The sequence below is a fragment of the Vulpes lagopus genome, chromosome 3, assembly GCF_018345385.1.
Source record: "Vulpes lagopus strain Blue_001 chromosome 3, ASM1834538v1, whole genome shotgun sequence".
Lineage (NCBI taxonomy): Eukaryota > Metazoa > Chordata > Mammalia > Carnivora > Canidae > Vulpes > Vulpes lagopus.
The window spans coordinates 58,955,296-58,973,055 of NC_054826.1; the positions used below are offsets into that span (position 1 = coordinate 58,955,296).

General features: G+C 54.8%; 1 protein-coding gene and 1 long non-coding RNA gene across 2 annotated transcripts; both read left to right on the plus strand.

Moving 5' to 3' along the window:
• Window positions 1–1,854: 1,854 nt before the first annotated feature.
• Window positions 1,855–10,231, plus strand: LOC121488066. Its single transcript, XR_005986975.1, has 4 exons — window positions 1,855–1,904; window positions 7,024–7,117; window positions 8,736–9,094; window positions 9,240–10,231. It is a non-coding gene; the product is annotated as an uncharacterized LOC121488066 (long non-coding RNA).
• A 2,596-nt stretch (window positions 10,232–12,827) lies between these two features.
• Window positions 12,828–17,320, plus strand: LOC121486357 (pulmonary surfactant-associated protein A). The gene is made up of 5 exons (XM_041747220.1): window positions 12,828–12,952; window positions 13,708–13,902; window positions 14,183–14,302; window positions 15,241–15,318; window positions 15,768–17,320. The coding sequence occupies exons 1-5, from the start codon at window positions 12,889–12,891 to the stop codon at window positions 16,142–16,144; spliced, it is 834 nt and encodes a 277-aa protein (XP_041603154.1). The 5' UTR covers window positions 12,828–12,888; the 3' UTR covers window positions 16,145–17,320.
• The last annotated feature ends 440 nt before the right edge of the window (window positions 17,321–17,760 follow it).

Genomic DNA, 17,760 nt, shown 5'->3' on the forward strand with positions numbered 1-17,760 from the left:
CTCGGACCACGATTCCCCTCCGCTGCGCTGGAGGAAGCACCTGGCCTGTGGCCCATCCAGCAGGGCCTGGTCCTGCGGCTCCAGGAGGACTCTCCCCAGGGCTGGGAGGATCCTGAGGCCCGGCCTCCCTTCCAGTTATGAACCGTGCTCATTCTCTAGCAGGGGGGCAGCCCTGGGACCCCAGCTCTTCCTAGGCTTCCTAGGAGTAAGAGTAGGGGGCCCCAGCCTCTCCCTGAGTCCCCTGGCCCACCCATCCCCTCCAAGGCTCCCAATTGCAACCACACACCCGCCTCCCTCCTGACAGGTGGTTGATCCGGGTGGGGTGGAGGCCGGTCTACAACTATGATGACCTAAGGCCAAGGGGGCTATTCTATTTTCATCCTTGAGCTGAGGGACCTCTAAGACAGCTGCAGAGGGCTGATCTCGGCCAGGGCTGTCCCCCCAATACTTCCAGGCTGGGCCCCGCCCAGTGGCACTGTGTTCCCTCCACCTCCTCGCACCCAGCTCCGAGGGGCAGCTCTGAACCTCCTCCCCAGAAAGCAAGGGAGGGAGGGACAGAGGGAGGGGAAACCTCACCTCCTCAGCTCTTGGACTTCAGCGTCAAAACATTCAGAGTCACTGACTTCCGAGCTATTTCGATTTGTGTTCAATCTCCTTTCCGTTTCTCTGCCTTCCTTGTGTTTCATGTCCCGTTCGTAACTTTCCAAGCCGCGTGTTGGTTCCAGCAGCTTCTAGAAACAAACTTTCCTCGAGGAGTCGTAAAAAATCTCCACGTGGTTGGTTGTCCTTCAGCTGTGCCACTTGTTTCTAGTTCCAGCCACGGGCAAGGGCAATCATCTCTGTCGTTTGCGCTTCTCAAGAAGTGTTGTGTTGAGGTTTCCAACGCAGTCCAAAAAGGGGAACTTGGCTTCCCTGGGCCTGCTGGTACAAACCCCCCATCACCGTGTAATCTCTCACCTGTGTTCAAATGTGCTTTTTTAAAAAAAAATTGTCTATAAGATTTTATTTATTTATTTGAGAGAGCAAGCACGTGCGCACGAGTGTGGTGAGCAGCAAAGGGAGACCATCTCAAGCTGACGTCCTGCTCAGCGGGGAACCCAATGTGGGCTCCAAGCTACCGCCACAGAGATCACACCCTGAGCTGAAACTAAGCGTCAGACACTCCACCGACTGAGCCACCCAGACGTCCCAAATGTGTTTTATGAATATTCTATATTTGTTTTAATTTAAAAAAAAAAACACTCTTTTTACATACGTTTTATAAGCTCAGATTTTTCTCAGCTCTTACTTTTTCTCTTATAAATAGATTCTGGACAGTATTTTAGTAAATAGTGGTTATTTAAATTATTATATTATCATTTCTAGGAAATACAAGGAGTTAAATTTAATGGATTGACATAATTTAATATTTCTTTTTTTTTTAAAAAAAAAAGAAGATTTTATTTATTTATTCATGAGAGACACAGAGAGAGAGGCAGAGACACAGGCAGAGGGAGATGCAGGCTCCCCATAGGGAGCCCGATGTGGGACTAGATCCTAGGACCCCGGGATCACGTGCTGAGCCAAAGTCAGATGCCCACCGCTGAGCCACCCAGGGGTCCTGCTAATTTGCTATTTCTTAAACAACATGCTATCATGTGAGGATAGTTCAGCCACCGGAGACATTAGACATCTCAGAATACTTTCCCTCTGCCGATGCTTGTGTCCCTGTGACAAGCGAACAGTGGAGGTCACATCACGATCACGAGTAGTTGATGACAGAATGCCTGGGCTCTGCTGATTGCACAGAGAGCATGTGTGCAGAGCAAGGGGCCCAGGGGTTCTCCTTGACCCAGCAGAGACACTGCCTCGTTACCAGGGCCCTGCCGGGGGTGAGCTGAGCTCAGCTCCTCAGGGCAACAAAGGTGAGTACAGGCTGGGCTTCTCAGCTCTGCTCTACCTCCAGGTAGAGAGGCATCTGGGCCACCAGGGCCCTCAAGAGTGAAGAGCCTGCCCCAGTGTCACCACCATCTGTATAGCACACATGCCAAGGACCTTGGTGGCAGCCTGTGCCAAGCTCTGCAGCCTTGACACTGGGGGTTGGGTGTGAGTTGCTGTGCCCGGCAGCCCAGCTGAGCCAGGCTCAAGCATGTCCAGGGCTGGATGTAAATTATGGCCAAAGAGCAAAACCGGAGTCTCTAAGTGATGCTGTAAGCAGTCCTGGGACCTGAGGCTGGGGCAAGGTCCGCCTTGCAGAGTAATAGCCCCGGCAGGGCCTGTCCAGGGCCTAATCCACCGCTGTGGGCATGGAGGGCAGAGCAAGCGTTGGGGAAACATGCTTAAGATACTCTGGGGTCGGCTGGAAAAACGAATGAACCAGGTTCCAGAACTTCCAGGCTGTGCCGCCTCGGGTACGTTCCGGAACATCACTGAGCCTGCTTCCTCCTCTGTTGTAAGGGAGTGAAGGCCCCTTAGGAGGAGGCCCCTCCTTCCAGTGAGTCTAGGGGAAACATTGGTAGACGTCGAAGGCCTGGCTAGTCCCTGGTACCTGGCAGTGGCTCCGGAAAGAGCCGTGGTTGACGGGAGGCTCCTCTGGGGTCATAGCCTGAGCCAGCCTCTGTGGACAAGCAGAGATGGGACAATTAGCCCGCAGACCCCTGACAACGGGAAGCACGCAGGGCAAATTCTCTGTACCCGTCAGGCTAGCGCGCGGGAAAAGCGGGGGAAGCAGGGGAGGATTGCACGGATAGAGCCTGGGGCTCAGAGCAGTAAACGGTGTCCCCTGTTCTCCCGTGGTGCCTGGACTAAGTCGCCCTCTGTGAAGGTGGGGTGAAGAACGGAGGGGGCGATGGGTGACATTTGCCTGTGCGTCCCTCCCACGGGCTGCAGTTTTTCGTGCAGCCACCAGAGGACAGGGCTGGCTCACGCTCGTTCTCTGTGCTCCGGGGAGATGATGGGGCTCAGGGCTCCCCCTCCCTCCCCTCCCTCTCCTCCCTCCCCTCCCTCCCCTCCCTCTCCTCCCTCCCCTCCTTCCCCACCCTCCCCTCCCTCCCTCCCTCCCTCACCTCCCTCACTGTGGATCAAGACTTGATTCAGAGCCCCTGAGAGGTCAGGCTGCCCCTCCCAACATTCCATCTCTAGAACCTGGTGGTCAGGTTGAGGCAGATGTTTGTGTATCAGCCCAACCAGATTTCTCAGGGCTTCGGTGCCCCTGTGCCCCCTCTTCTTGCAGGCAGTGCTCCCCATTTCTCCTTTCTTGGATTCCTTTTCTCAAGGGGGGAAGGATTGTGCACATGGGTGCTATCCCATGTAGGGCTTGAGACCAGACCAGCGTCCATCAGCCAGGACCTGTCTTTACGCCCATCTTAAAGGTGCTCCGACCATAAAGGTCGTGGCTCAGTCATTTGAGCATCAACTCCTGGTTTCAGCTCAGGTCATGATCTCAGGATCCCGGGGTCGAAACCCACATTGGGCTCCAAGCTCAGTGGGGAGTCTGCTCAAGATTCTCTCTCCTTCTGTCCCTCCTCCTCCTCCAAAATCAATCAATCCTACACCAGCCCATGGCCCCACATGGCGTAGCCTCTCAGTCATGGGGTGCTGTAGCTCCCTGTTGAGGATTGACTTGACTGCCTTGACCGCAGAGGGTGTGTAGGTGGCTGCTGGCTGCCAGTGCACCCCCTATTGTTCCTGGGCAAGGGGGAAGCTCAGAAGTAACCAGGTGGCTTTCCTTTTTCTGGGGTTAGTGGCCGCCCTAGGGAATTGGCCATTTTACACCCACAGAAACACGTGCACACACACACACAAACACACTTGGACGTGACACACAGCCCACAGACTCCTGCACCGACACAGGCAGAGACACACACGGACAAACACACGGTTGATATGATACCTGTGTATTGTAACCCTAATGCCCCAGACATGAAAGTCACACGGACCTCACAGACCTGTCCACAGGACACGTCTTAGGGACAGTGCTGCTGAGTTGCCTGGACAAGGCTTTTTGGTGGAAGCCCATGTGGCCAGTGGCCGGTGTCCCAGCAGTGGTCGCCTGCCACAGTTGCAGTCCTAAAAGCCGTCTCCCAAAAGTCCCTCCAGGCCTGGCTCCTGGCCTCGCGCAGCGTGGGATCCGTGGCCCTGTGTGTCCCCTCAGGTCTTAGGCGGGGGCATGGCCACGTGGCTTGGAGGCACAGTCCCAGCTCTCGCAGAGGCCAGAGCCCGTGCTCAGTTTGCAGGGGCCGAGTCCCCCTGGCTCAGGCCAGAGAGGAAGCATACATTCAGCTTTTTATATTTCTTTTTTTCTTTTTTTTGTTTTTTTTTAGCTTTTTATATTTCTATTCCTATTCTTATTTTTTTATATTAACAGCATTCCGCAGAGAACCAAGGGGCGTCGAGTCAAGGTTGTTTGAGGTTAAGTGTTGATTTGAAGCTAGATCTGTGTTTGTGGCTCCCCCTGGGCCAGTGACTCGCAGCCCAGACACCCACCCGCAGGACCCCCTGGCAGGAGCAGGAGGGAGAGCAGTGCGACACGCAGCGGCTGGTCCCAGATGACCCTGGTTAGGAACAACACAGATGCCAGGGAAGCCCCGCTCTACCCCCTTCCACCACCCCCACCTGCAGAGGGCGAGCCTTGGGCCAGTGTGTGGAGACACGACCCCTGACACTTGGTATGCGTGGGGCAGATTTCCCCACACCCGTCATCCTGCCAGGGCCTTGACCCAAATTTTCACCACGGGTTACCTCTTCAGCCCAATGGATAGAGAGTCTCACCACGGCCACTTTGTAGACAAGAGTCTGAGTCTCTATGCAGCTTAGGGTTAGACCAAGGGGCCCCTTCCGTCTGCAGAGCTTGCTCCTGCCCCAGTGCACTGCCACCTGAGTCCTTGTCCCTGTCCCGTGCGGGTGCCCTACCCTTCCTGTGGGTTTTGCACCCAGGCTGGTACCAGGCAGGTGCTTGAGAAATACGGGTAGAAGCTTGAACAACGAAACAGATGAAGTGCATCAGGCCTAGGAGGTTGAGGGGGGCCTTATTTCAGAATGAGAGTGGTGGGAATGGTCAAGCCTTCTGGAAATCCAGTGTCTGCCCCTCACCTGACTGTTTCATCCAGTTCCTTGACTTGTGAGAACAGCAGAAAAAGAGGTGATCCTTCCTAGGAGATGATCTCCCTCAAGGTAAGCCTTTGGGACGTGGCCCTGAAGGCTTGGCCAGAGCAGCCAGGGAGAGCTAACCACACGTCACTGCGGCCAGCGGGCTTGGGAGGGTGGCAGCGGCAGCAGGGAGCCTCTGACCCACCCCTGCGTGCATCCCGGGGGGCAGCCAGGTGGGGCCGCTCATCTCTGTCCTCAACGCTTTCTTTCTCTCTTCCTCTCATGAGGGAAAAGGGGCTTTGCCGAGATGGACTCAAGATGTAGACCCTGCTGGTGGCCAGAGGGAACCTGTGCCCGGGAGATGCCCTGCTTTGGGTCTCAGAGGCAGGGCCCCTCACCGCATGCTGGTGCTCCCAGGGATGAGGGAGAGCCAGCCAAGGGGACCAGGAGAGCACAGGGACTGGGCCCCGGGCAGAGGGCATGGGGAGTCTGTGCCCGGGAGTGTAGGGAGGACAGAGCTTTCTGGAAAGGGGGCCATGGCCCGACGTGCGGCGATGCCAACGGCCCATGATGGGAAGCCTGGGCACTGCCCACTGATGCATCACCGGGCGGTTGTTGGTGATCTGGGTAGGGGCAGAGTGATTTAAAATAAGCCTCTATCTGATTCTTCTCCTCTCTGACGCAACAAGCTCAGTTCTCCTTCCGAAAATGATCCAAGGTCCCCTGCCCTGGCCAGTGCCCACCTCTCTGCCCTCATCCTGGGTTCTCCTCTTCACACGCCACACTCCAGCCACCCTGCTCTCCTTCTGTTTCCTGTTCTAGGACCTTGGCACGCACCATTCTTTTCTCCAGGGACGCCCTTCTGCTCCGTCCAAATGGCCGCCTGCCTCTGGTCCCACAGGTCCCCGCTGAAATGTCACCTGTTCTGAGGGGACTCCTCTCCAGACTCCCTTCCTAAAGTGGGTCCTCTAGTGTTATTTTCTTCCCCAGGACATTTTAGCTTCTTCCTCAGTGGCCCACACAGCTGTGTCATACACCTGCCCGCTCACCCTTCCCACAGCCCCCTTTCCTGAAACCCCAGGCTTCCTTGCACCGGGCTCCTCGCTCTTCCAAGTTGGTTTAATGTCACTTCTTGGAAAGATCTTAACCACCCTGACAAATTGAGCCCAGCCCCAGCTCTTGCTTGTTGACACTGTAGGGGTTTCCTTTCCAGCAGTTACACAGGCTGGAATTCCTATGGGGCAACATGAGCCTGTGTGTCCTCTGTCCTCTCCACTGGATACCAAGGATGCCCCCTTCTGCTCACAGGTTCTGTGTGCCGGGCCTGGCTCACAAGAGGGACGCAGGTCATCTTTTAGAAGGAAAAAGCCAATCATCTGTCTGTCTCTCTCTCTCTCTGTCTCTCTCTCTCCAGCATGGGCAGCAGATCCCCTCTTGGGAGAATGATAAGGACTCTTCTTTGCCTGCCGGACCAGGACTCCCTGCCTAGCTCATATGCCCAGAGAGAATGTGGATTACATGCTTTCAACAGAGATCTTTTTGTCCTTAGCCACAGAGATTTTTCTGTTTCTTTCCTTAGTAAAGGGCTCCTCTCTGTGCTCTTGTACATTGGTAGGTTCCTTACTGAGGGTTTCTATTTCTCTCACCCCAGAGAGGACAAGAGATGGCAAAGTTGCATTCGATCAAATATTCCAGGAGAAGCTGATCTCAGAGGAGGAGGGTGTGGAAGATGGGGCGAGGGGAGGTATCTGGGTATTTATTTATTTATTTATTTATTTATTTTTTAGGTGGTGTCTGGGTTTTAAAAGAGGTTCTTGACAACGGCCAATTTGGAGCTGGGAGTGGGCCCTGCCCCAGATCATGCCAGGTTCTTTTAGAAAGGGAATAGCTGTCAAGAGAGAGAAAGGCTGGCCGCTCTAGCTACTCAACGACTGGACATCCCCCTTCCTTCTTCAGGATGTAGGTGGTGACTTCAAGATCTCCAAGCCAAGGGGCTATGAAGTTCAGTCTTGGTCAACATGATGGATGCCCTGCCCCAGGCTGGGCCAAGGTAAGCCCGGTGGACCTATGCTGTCCAGGACCGTAGCCACCAGCCACATGTGTCCAATGAGTGCTTGAAATATGGCCCATCCAAACTGAGATGAGCTACAAGTGTAAAATACACACCAGATTTTAAAGATCTAATAAGAAAAAAAATGAAAAATAGGTAATGTATGATGATTATATATTGATTATATGCCAAAAAGATAATATTTTGAAAATTTTTTAAGATTTTATTTATTCATGAGAGACACAGAGAGAGACGCAAAGACACAGGCACAGGGAGAAGCAGGCTCCATGCAGGGAGCCCGACGTGGGACTCGATCCCAGGACTCTGGGGTCACGACCTGAGTCAAAGGCAGACGCACAACCACTGAGCCACCCAGGTGCCCATAACATTTTGAATGTAACAGGTTAAATAGTGTTTAACTTCACATTTTTTAAAATGTATTTTAATGGGGATGCTAGACAGTTTTAAATGAGCTTCATGGTTTGTATTTCATTTCTAACAGGGACTGTCTACAGTGTAGGCAGCCGGGGCGGCACTGTGGGCTCAGGGCCCCCCGCGGAGGGTGGGCGGGTGCCAGGAATGGGAGCAGCTCCCCTGGTGTGGTCAGGAAGCCCATGCCTGTGGCCTGGCTGCCCTCCAGGGGGCTGTGAGGGACTTCCTGCCCCGTTCTTGAGCCACTTGATGCTGAAAGCTCCAGAGAACTTCCTCTTGTCTCAGACATCCAGGTGTTTTAGAAAATGAAACCTGGACTGTAGCCAATATTTGTCCCAAAAATGGGCCTGAGGGGGACACTGCTCCAACACCCCAGAACCCCGGGGAGCATTCCACATGTCTACAAAGAGAGGCTCTGGTCCCTTCGGAAATGTTTTCAGAGTCTAGGCCGAATGGGCCGGGGAGTGGGGGCCGGGGGGGTGGCTGCAGTGCGTGGCCAGGGAGACGCAGGGGTGCGCCAAAGGCCATCGCACACAGACAACTGGGACACAGCCCGGCTCGGGGCCAGGAAGAGAAACCCCTCCCGACAGTTCTGCGTAGACGCGCCCGTGGGCCGGGTGGCAGCGCGGGGCTGAGCCGGGAGGGGCCCGATGTGGGGAAGGCTGCAGCCCAACCTGCCCTGAGGAATACGGGTCGGGGTGGAATGGGGAATACCCGCGATGGGAAAGGTGCCTTGGGTTCCAGAACAGACACGAGGCTGAATCAATGGGAAACCAGCAGATGGGTCTCTAACTGCCCCCCCACCACGGGGCGCCAGCACAGCCCACCTGCGGCTTTGCTGGGGGGACGGGTGGAGGCAGATCCCTAACCTAGTAGCTGCAGCCCGGGCCCGGCCCTGCTGGCTGCCCGTCCACACCACTGACCCAGCTCGGCCCGGCCTCCACCTCGCAGCTCGGTGCGACCAGCCCCTGGAGCCCAGCCTGGGGTCTCAGCTCCGGGCTCCAAAGCGGTCTGGAGCGGCCCTCCTAGGGAAGGGACGGCTGTACCCGGAGCAGCCCCTGCCCGTAGTGGCCATCCCCGCTCTGATGGACGCTTGTCCCCAGCAGGCTGCTCGAGGCACTGCAGCCGCACCCGGTGCCCCCGCGCTGTCCTGTCCTCCTTACCCTGCTTCCCTCGGTTGGCCCAGGGCAACCTCACCAGCGCCCAGGAGAAGACTCCGCAGTCAGGGCGCAGGCCGGCAACCGAACCATCAACATAAGCGAACCCTGAGCATTCCCGCTTCCGGCTGCCGGGGTCCCCTGCCAGCCTCCGGGAGAGCGGGGTTTGTGAAATACCAGCCTCGTCTATGCCCTACGCTCACTCATGCTCCGGAGCCCCTGCTTACCAGCCACACGGCGCTCGGGAGAGACCCTTCATCCCAAATGTGAGCCAAAGATCAAGTTTAATGATGTGGTCCCAAATTATACATCATTACACGACAGGAGGCCAAAGGAGGTCTCTCCTTCCCTACCAAAAACCTCTGCTTGTCCACACCTCTCTCTACAGGTAAGGCTGCCAGATAAGATACAGGGTGCCCGGTTACATGGAAACTTCAAATAAACATGAAAAAAATTTTAGTACAAGCATGTCCCTAATATTACATGTGACACATTGCTATTTAAAATGTTATTTGTTCCCTGTACATTTTTAGGATTATAAACGGGTCTAGCCGCTCTGGGAAACAGTATGGGGTTTCCTCGAAAACTTAGAAACAGAACTACCGTATGATCCAGCCATCCCACTTCTGGGGTGAAATTTCCTTTGGAAATGGAAACAGCTTCTCCGAGATACATCTGCACTCGCCTGGTGATTGCAGCATTATTTACAAGAGTCAAGACATGGAAACAACCTAAGCGTCAATGTATAAATGGACAAAGAAGGTGTGGTTTATGCATACAATGGAGTATCATCCAGCCACAAGGAAAAAGGAAATCCTGCCACTTGCGACAACAGGGCTATAAGGCGTGATATCACCTATATGTGAAATCTAAAAAAAAAAAAAACAAATTCATAGACACAGCATAGAGTAGTGACCACCAGGGCCTGGGAGATGGAGGAAATGGGGAGATACTGATCAAACCGTACAAACTTCCAGTTATAAGACAGATAAGTTCTGGGGATCTGATGTATGAGATGGTGAACATCTAGTTAAGGATGCTGCATTATGTCTTGAAGATTGCTTAGAGAGTAGATCTTAAATGTTCTCACCACAAAAAAGAAGTGGCAAATATGTGAGGTGGCAGAGACGTTAGCTGGAGCTCCGGGGGCAATCATTTCATGATATGGGAGTGTCTCAACACCTAAACTCACACCAATGTCATATGTTGATTATATTTTGATAAAGGCTAAAAAAAAAAAAAGAAATTGCCTAAAACATGATGTGCTTCTCTGGAGGCTAGAAGGCACATGAGATAGTATGGGAAATGCTCAGGGCGGAGCGAAAGGCTGTGTTGATACAGTGTTGTGAATTTTTATTTTTTATTTTTATTTTTATTTTTTTGAATTTTTAAATAGATTGGCATTTTTAGGTGATAGAAAAAGCTTTAGGGTAGCCCGGGTGGCTCAGCGGTTTAGCGCCGCTGTCAGCCAGGGCCTGATCCTGGGGACCCGGGATCGAGTCCCACATCGGGCTCCCTGCATGGAGCCTGCTTCTCCCTCTGCCTGTGTCTCTGCCTCTCTCTCTCTCCTCTCTGTATATTCTCATGAATAAATAAATAAAATATTTAAAAAAAAATAAAATAAATAAAAAGCTTTATTTACTATGCAATTCTTCTTTTAATCAAATGACATTTGTTGGTGAGGCACTAATGTAGTGCGTGTGTGGGTGAGCACGCGTGTGTAATGTCTCCGGGAACAGCCTGAATTCTCCTTCAGCCGTTGGGCTGCCCGCCCTGCAGATTCCTGAGATTAGACCTTAAACTATAGTTAACTAGTAAATTAGCTTCTCTATCTCTTGGTAACCTGCCGAATAAGCAGGCTGCTCCGACTGTGGGCATATTATGGCCGAGGGTTTAACACAGATAAAAGGAGGGGCACCTGGGTGGCTCAGTGGTTGAGCGTCTGCCTTCAGCTCAGGTCGTGACCCCGGGGTCCTGGGATCGAGTCCCACGTCGGGCTCCCTGCATGGAGCCTGTTTCTCCCTCTGCCTGTGTCTCTGCCTCTCTCTCTGTGTTAGCAGAGACACAACCAGAGGGAGAAGCAGGCTCCCCACAAGGACCCCGATGCGGGACTCGATCCTGGATCCCAGGATCAGGACCTGAGGTGAAGGCAGATGCTCAACCGCTGAACCATCCAGGCGTCCCTAAATATAAATTTTAAAACTGCCTGCAGTTTTTCTGTAAGTTCGATATGGCTACAGAATTAATAATTTAAAAAAGAAAATCAAGGCTCAAAGACTTAAATAACCTGACCAAGGCCACGTGGATAACAGGTGGCTGCTCCAAATTGCAGCTTGGGGGTATCCGAGCCCCAGATCTCCACCCTCACCCATGTGGCCCTGGAAGTCCCAGCTGCCTCCCCTGAGGCCCTGCAAAGTCCACCCAAGAGGACCCCTCTTCCTGTTCCTTCACCTGCAGAACAGTCCTCCCTCACCCAAGCCATGTTGAGGGCCTCTTGATGGAACTGGTCCCCCACCAGCCCCAGCTCCCCTCTCCTGCCTGGCCAGCACCCACCCTGAGGTGGTGGCAGGCAGCAGCAAGGCTCCAAATGGACCCTGGCCAGCTCCCTGCTCCTAGGAGTGGGGTTCTCTTAGCTGAACCCCCACGCTCCAAAAAGTTCTCTCAGTCTCCCCGAGGATCTCAAGATTTTTCAGACCACTCACAGGTCAACATGGTGGTTTTTCCTGCCTTAGTTCCCCGTTGTTACCATCCCTACGGAGAGAGTCCCCCCTAGTCAGGGGGCTTGAGCAGGGACTCTCATCAGTCAGGGCTTTATGTGCTTCTCCATGATTTAAAGGAGTCAGCCCTGCAGGTTACAGACCTCACCCATAGCCCAGATGAGAAACTGCTGCTGTCCCATGACCTTCCAGGCACAGCCCTGCCTCCTCTGGCTCAGCCAGAGCAAAGGGGGGCGTACAAAGGGTTCACCTGAGACTCTGAACCATGTGCCCATCAACGTAGCCGTGGGCTCCGGAAGCAGGGGCCGGGAGGCCGGGGAGGGCGGTAGGCAGCTCAGTGGTGAGACAAGCCCCGTGACCCATGGCTCTTCCTAGCTCCACCTGGCCACCCTCGGCCTAATCCATGGCTTCTGCATGGCCTGGAAGCAAAGGGCACCCCCTCCCAGAGCTGAAGAGACTCTGGAGCTGGAACAGCCTCAGGAAGGGGTCACATGGAGACCTCCCCATAAGGTGTTGATCTGTCCCTTTGCTCCCCCAGGAAGAGGGTGCAGCCCCGCTATATTCACTCCTGCAGGTGGGCATGTGGGGGCAAGTGGTGGTGGTCCCGTGCAGGAGTCAGCAGCCGGGCCCAGGCCAAGGCCGTGTGCATCCGCCGGTGCCTGGGCATGTGCGCTCGCTCACCCTTCATAGCCGGGGAAGCTGGCAGGGGGAGCGAGCCGCCCCCTGTGAGGTGTCTCCCTGCTTACGGGCCTGGCATTGCTTTCTAGCAATGAAATGCCAGGACACCTGCACCCCAATGTTTCTAGCAGCAATGTCCACAATAGCCGAACTGTGGAAGGAGCCTCGGTGTCCATCGAAAGATGAATGGATAAAGAAGCTGTGGTGTATGTATACAATGGAATATTCCTCAGCAATTAGAAACGACAAATACTCACCATTTGCTTCGACGTGGATGGAACTGGAGGGTATTATGCTGAGTGAAATAAGTCAATCGGAGAAGGACAAACATTATATGGTCTCATTCATTTGGGGAATATAATAAATTGTGAAAGGGAATAAAGGGGAAAGGGGAATAAAGGGGAAAGGAGAATAAATGAGTGGGAAATATCAGAAAGGGAGACAGAACATGAGAGACTCCTAACTCTGGGAAATGAGCAAGGGGGAGCAGAAGGGGAGGTGGCCAGGGGGTGGGGGTGACTGGGTGACGGGCACTGAGGGAGGCACTCGATGGGATGAGCACTGGGTGTTATGCTAAATGTTGGCAAATTGAACACCAATAAAAAATAAATTTATTAAAAAAAAAAAAAAGGAGCCCTAAGTGCCCCTCCAGCCTGAGTGCCCTGTGAGGGAATGTCGCTGTGTAAATAAGACGGCTGCTTCCTGACTGGTCCTTCCGCGAACAGAGGCCCTCGTGACAGGAGCCTCTCTGGGGTGGAGAGGGACCCGGGAGCCTGCAGCCGCATAAATGGTGCTGCCGGCCTCTCCCCTCCGGCCTGAAGGCAGAGATCCACAAGGGCTCTGTTGTCTGGGTGAGTTTACCCCATCCCTGCGGTCTTGCTCAGTTCACGGGTTGCAGGCCGTGAGAGGCAGCCCAGTGGTCACGAGCCTAAAAGGGCCAGACTGGGAAGGAGGGGGCCTCCCCATGGACCACTGGGAGTCGTTCCCAGAAGCATAACTATGGACGCAGGAAGGTGGGCTTGCAGACGTCCTCAAGCCCTGCCATGCTCCTCGGCCAGGCCCACCCTCCCTGGGGACTCTGCAGAGCCTGCCAGTGAGGAAGAGGATGGCCTGCCAAGGGGAAGGGGACACCCCAGCAGTGGGGAGGGAACGGGACACCCTGGTCATCTCTTATTTTTCCTCAAGAGCATGGTCCCTTAGACCCTGCAAGTGAGGGTAGCTGAGGGTAGAAGGACAGAGGGAGGGAGTGACCCCATCCCTCCTCCCAACAGCCTGGGAAGGACAGGTCAGGGTTGTCTCCAGGGCACAGAAGTCAAGACAGGAGACGTGAGTTCCCACTGTCACACCACGAGGTGTGAACAGAGACTGCATCAGAAGCCAGGCCCTCTGACCAGCCCAGGTACACGCCACCTCCAGTCCCAGAGGTGATGCGTGAGACCACAGATGATGCCAGGGGTTTCTGAGGATAGGTTGGGTCTTCCCCGAAGTCCTGCCCATACCTGCCCTGACCCTCAGGTTTGGCCGTGTGCCTAAATCTTGACAAAGCACAGCAAGGGGGAAACTTTGCAGACGCTTCAGATGAGCCAGTGGTGCTTTCTTCCTGCAGGAGGAGTCACTGGGACGGAAGCCATGTTGCTGCGCTGTTTGGCCCTCGCCCTCACCTTGCTGATGGTTTCTGGCATCGAGAACAATGCGAAGGACGTCTGTGTTGGAAACCCTGGCATCCCTGGCACTCCTGGGTCCCATGGCTTGCCAGGCAGAGATGGGAGAGATGGAGTCAAAGGAGACCCTGGGCCTCCAGGTACTGGGTGAGACCCTACCCCCAGCTGATAGAGTGACCTGTTTCCAGGAGGCCCACATGTCCAGGGCTCTGGGCTGGGTCCCACGGTCAGCGGGATGGCGGGGTATGGTGGGAGGTGTCTGAGGGCCTTAGACTGGAGCAGCCCTGAGGAGTTTACCCTCAAAGAGCCCATGGGGTGACAGATGAGTCAGTTCCACTGATAAGGGAGGTCCCTTCACATCAGCCCCAGCCCAGCTGTGGGTGATAAATACCACACACCCATGTCCCCTTCTCCCTGCAGGCCCCATGGGCCCCCCTGGAGGAATGCCAGGCCACCCTGGGCCTAATGGGATGACCGGAGCCCCTGGTGTTGCTGGAGAGCGTGGAGAAAAGGGAGAGCCTGGAGAGAGGGGCCCCCCAGGTGAGCAGGACGGGGCAAGTCCATGGTGCCAACACAGGCCCTGCATCCGCGTGGCCAGTTACATGAGGGATGACGGGGGTCAGACAGCGCCGTGGAGGTCCCCAAAGGGCATAGCGCTCACCTAAGTAAGAGCAGACGAGGCCGAGGGGAGGAGTCAGAGATGCCCAGGTGCAGGCCATGGCGAGGACTGATGGGTGTTGGACATGCTCCACACATCACGACTGCTGGTGGCACACGCAGGGCATCAGGTGTGCCACAGGGACAGTGCTGGGAGGCAGGGAAGGCCTTTCCTCGGGCTGAGGCCCGGGGGCACTCTGAAAGGAGCATGGAGTCAGGTGGGGTCTAGGCAGGTGATGTGAACGGGAGCCCCCCACGCAGACGGGAACACCAAAGCTCGGTGCGGTGGCCAAGGTCCACCAGGAGGGTGCAGAGAGAAGCGCGTGCTCTACCCCTCAGTCAGAGCAGCCTCCAACCTCAGTGTTTGAACCCAGGCCTCCTGGACAACTGCCCACTCCTGACCGAGCTGCTGGCTGGCCAGTGGGGGGGCGGGTGAGGTTGAGGGAGGATGATGGGTCAGGACCAAGGGTAGAGACCACGGTGCAGGCCTGCTGTGCAAGGCAGGTAGGTGATTCCCCGGCTCAGCCAGGCCAGAGAGAGAAGACAGGTGGAGGGGGCCTTGCCTCCAAACCAGAAAAACCCACAGGAGCCGGCAGACAGAGCCACCAAAGGACACGGCAGGAAAGAAGAGGGGGAGGTCCGGCAGGTGCAGGGTGGACAAAGGTGTAGGCGGTGTGGAGACACACTCCAGGGCCCGAGCAGTGGACGTGCAGAGGTAAAGGCAGGATGCCAGGCTTGCCGCTGTCATCGGGCCTGCTTGGCAGCAAGTGGGGATCTTGGTTGGCTTGCCCCTTATCTGGGGGGCGGGGATCTCTTGACAGGACTTCCAGCTTCTTTAGATGAGGAGCTCCAAACCACACTCCACGACCTCAGACATCAAATCCTGCAGACCATGGGAGGTAAGGGGTTCTCCAGGGCCGTCTAGCACAGAGGGCCTCCCATAAGTCCCCCCATTCCCAGCGTCGGGCTCCGGAACCCAGAGCCTTGGCAAACAGGCAGGGATGTGCAAGTCTTGGGGGGAAAAGAATGATCCTTCCCTTTCCTGATGCCTTCGTGTGGCCCAGAGCAGAGGTAGACACAGATCGTCTCCCTCCGTCAGCAGAGCGTAAGCTCTCAGCTCTATCTTGCTTTCTATTGAGTCTCAGGAAATTGGGTTTCTGGCACATGATAGAGAGTCACTAAGTAATAGTTAAATGCATGAACGAAGGAAGAAGATGATGAGAGCATGGAGGAGAATTTCAGGAGGCCCGGGTGGGCAGGGGAGGTGAGGCAGCAGAGAGGGCACGAAGACAGTGACAGGGACTCTGAGCCAGAGCGACGGGGGCCTGACTGGGTTCCTGTGCTGCAGTCCTCAGCTTGCACGAGTCCCTGCTGGTGGTGGGAAGGAAGGTCTTCTCCAGCAATGGGCAGTCCATTAATTTCAACGACATTCAAGAGTTATGTGCCGGTGCGGGCGGCCAAATTGCTGCCCCGATGAGCCCAGAAGAGAATGAAGCCGTTGCAAGCATTGTGAAGAAGTATAACACTTACGCCTACCTGGGCCTGGTGGAGAGCCCCGACTCTGGAGACTTCCAGTACATGGATGGGGCCCCTGTGAATTATACCAACTGGTACCCCGGGGAGCCCAGGGGTCGGGGCAAAGAGCAGTGTGTGGAGATGTACACAGATGGGCAGTGGAATAACAAAAACTGCCTGCAGTACCGACTGGCCATCTGTGAGTTTTGAGCAGGCCTCTAAGGCCACAGGAGAGATAGGGCCCTGCCTTGCCTTTCAGCCTCCATCCTGCCGATGCCCCCCCGCCCCCAACCGATCTCTGAGATGCTATAGCTCCGTTCCAGCAAAATGGATCTGTGGCTGGCTATCAGAGTGGGACGCATGCTTAGCCACCCCACTCCCCGGACAGGCCCTGAGTCCTCAGCCACCCTGATCCCCGGACAGGCCCTGAGTCTTCAGGCATCGAGAATCATGCTGACACTCCCCCTGAGCCCCCTCCCAACACCGCACACCCAGGGCCACCCCTAAATTTACCCTTTGGCAAGAGTCGGAGACTTCCTTCTTCCTCTTCTTGCCCAGTTCCATCTTTTCTAGATGGCGGCAGTGAGGCCCTGGGTTGGAACTCCGTCCCCCCACCCACACCCCAGATCACACAGGTGCCTGCTTCCTGGCCCCCTCTACTCTCACTCTGCAGGCCACCCCAGGCCCAGCCTCATCAAGATTTGGCAGTTCTGGTCAAGTATGATAGAACAGGTGGGCCTAGGGAATTCCAGATGTGTGGCGCTACAGAGGCATGGGGCATCATGTGGCCTCCCTCCGAGGGCACATCTGGTCGGTGTCTCCATGAGGTCAGAGGGCCGGCTGGTGCCGCAGCATGGTGGAGGCCGGCCCACCCTAATCATTGGCATGTACCATCCACTGCCTTGAGTCTCGGGTTGCCTCTCATCTCCTGACCTAAAAGCAGCCAGTCTACACCCTGGGGAAGATCTCAGCCCCGACCTCAGACATAATCCAAGTAATTTCCTGCTGATGCACATGTCCCCACACCAATCAGGATCTCAGTGAGGTGTTCACATCCCTCACCCCACCACTGGCTGTTTACTGAGCACGTAAATAGTGTAAGTGCCCCAATTCTATGTACACAGAACCTTGCCAACACTCCTAGTACATTTTATGGAATATGATTCATCTTTACACAATGCCATGGGCCCAGCCTGATTTTCCCCATTCTTATGTGAGGACACAAACTTAGAGAAGTTAAATGTTTTGAATTTTATTCCTTGGAGCAAGTGGCAGAGGCTGTGTTCAAACCTATCTACCTGGACCTGAAGCTCATGCTCATAACCACCTCACTCACCTCTGACTGGACAGAGATGATTTAAGTGTAATAAATCATGACTGCGTTAATGTGAGTTTTCATTGCTTTGGTTTCAAGAAACAACACATTTCTTTATTTCTATAAATCAAATTAACACTGGCTCCCACTTACCCGAAAAATGGAAAATTCGATCTCAAGTAATGTCTTCTTTGTTGGGTGGGAGGGGCAGCCCGCCTTCCACCCCAAGTTGTAGGAATGTATGGCAAGCTACAGAAAACATCTGGAAGAATGTATGGGCATCCGTGTTGATGGCTGGCTTCAAGATCACTCCCAATCTAACTCCACATGGTTCATCTGTGGGTGGGAATACAATGCCTTCCATTTTCCACGTACCCACCTGAGTTTTCCGTGGCCCAAAGGTGGTAGCATTCAGGGCCCTGTCCCAGCCTCTGTGAGCCACCTCAGTCTCCTGTCCATGTGGAAGGGGACCATGTCCCCATGCCCCAGGGATGTGTGGGGATCAGACCAC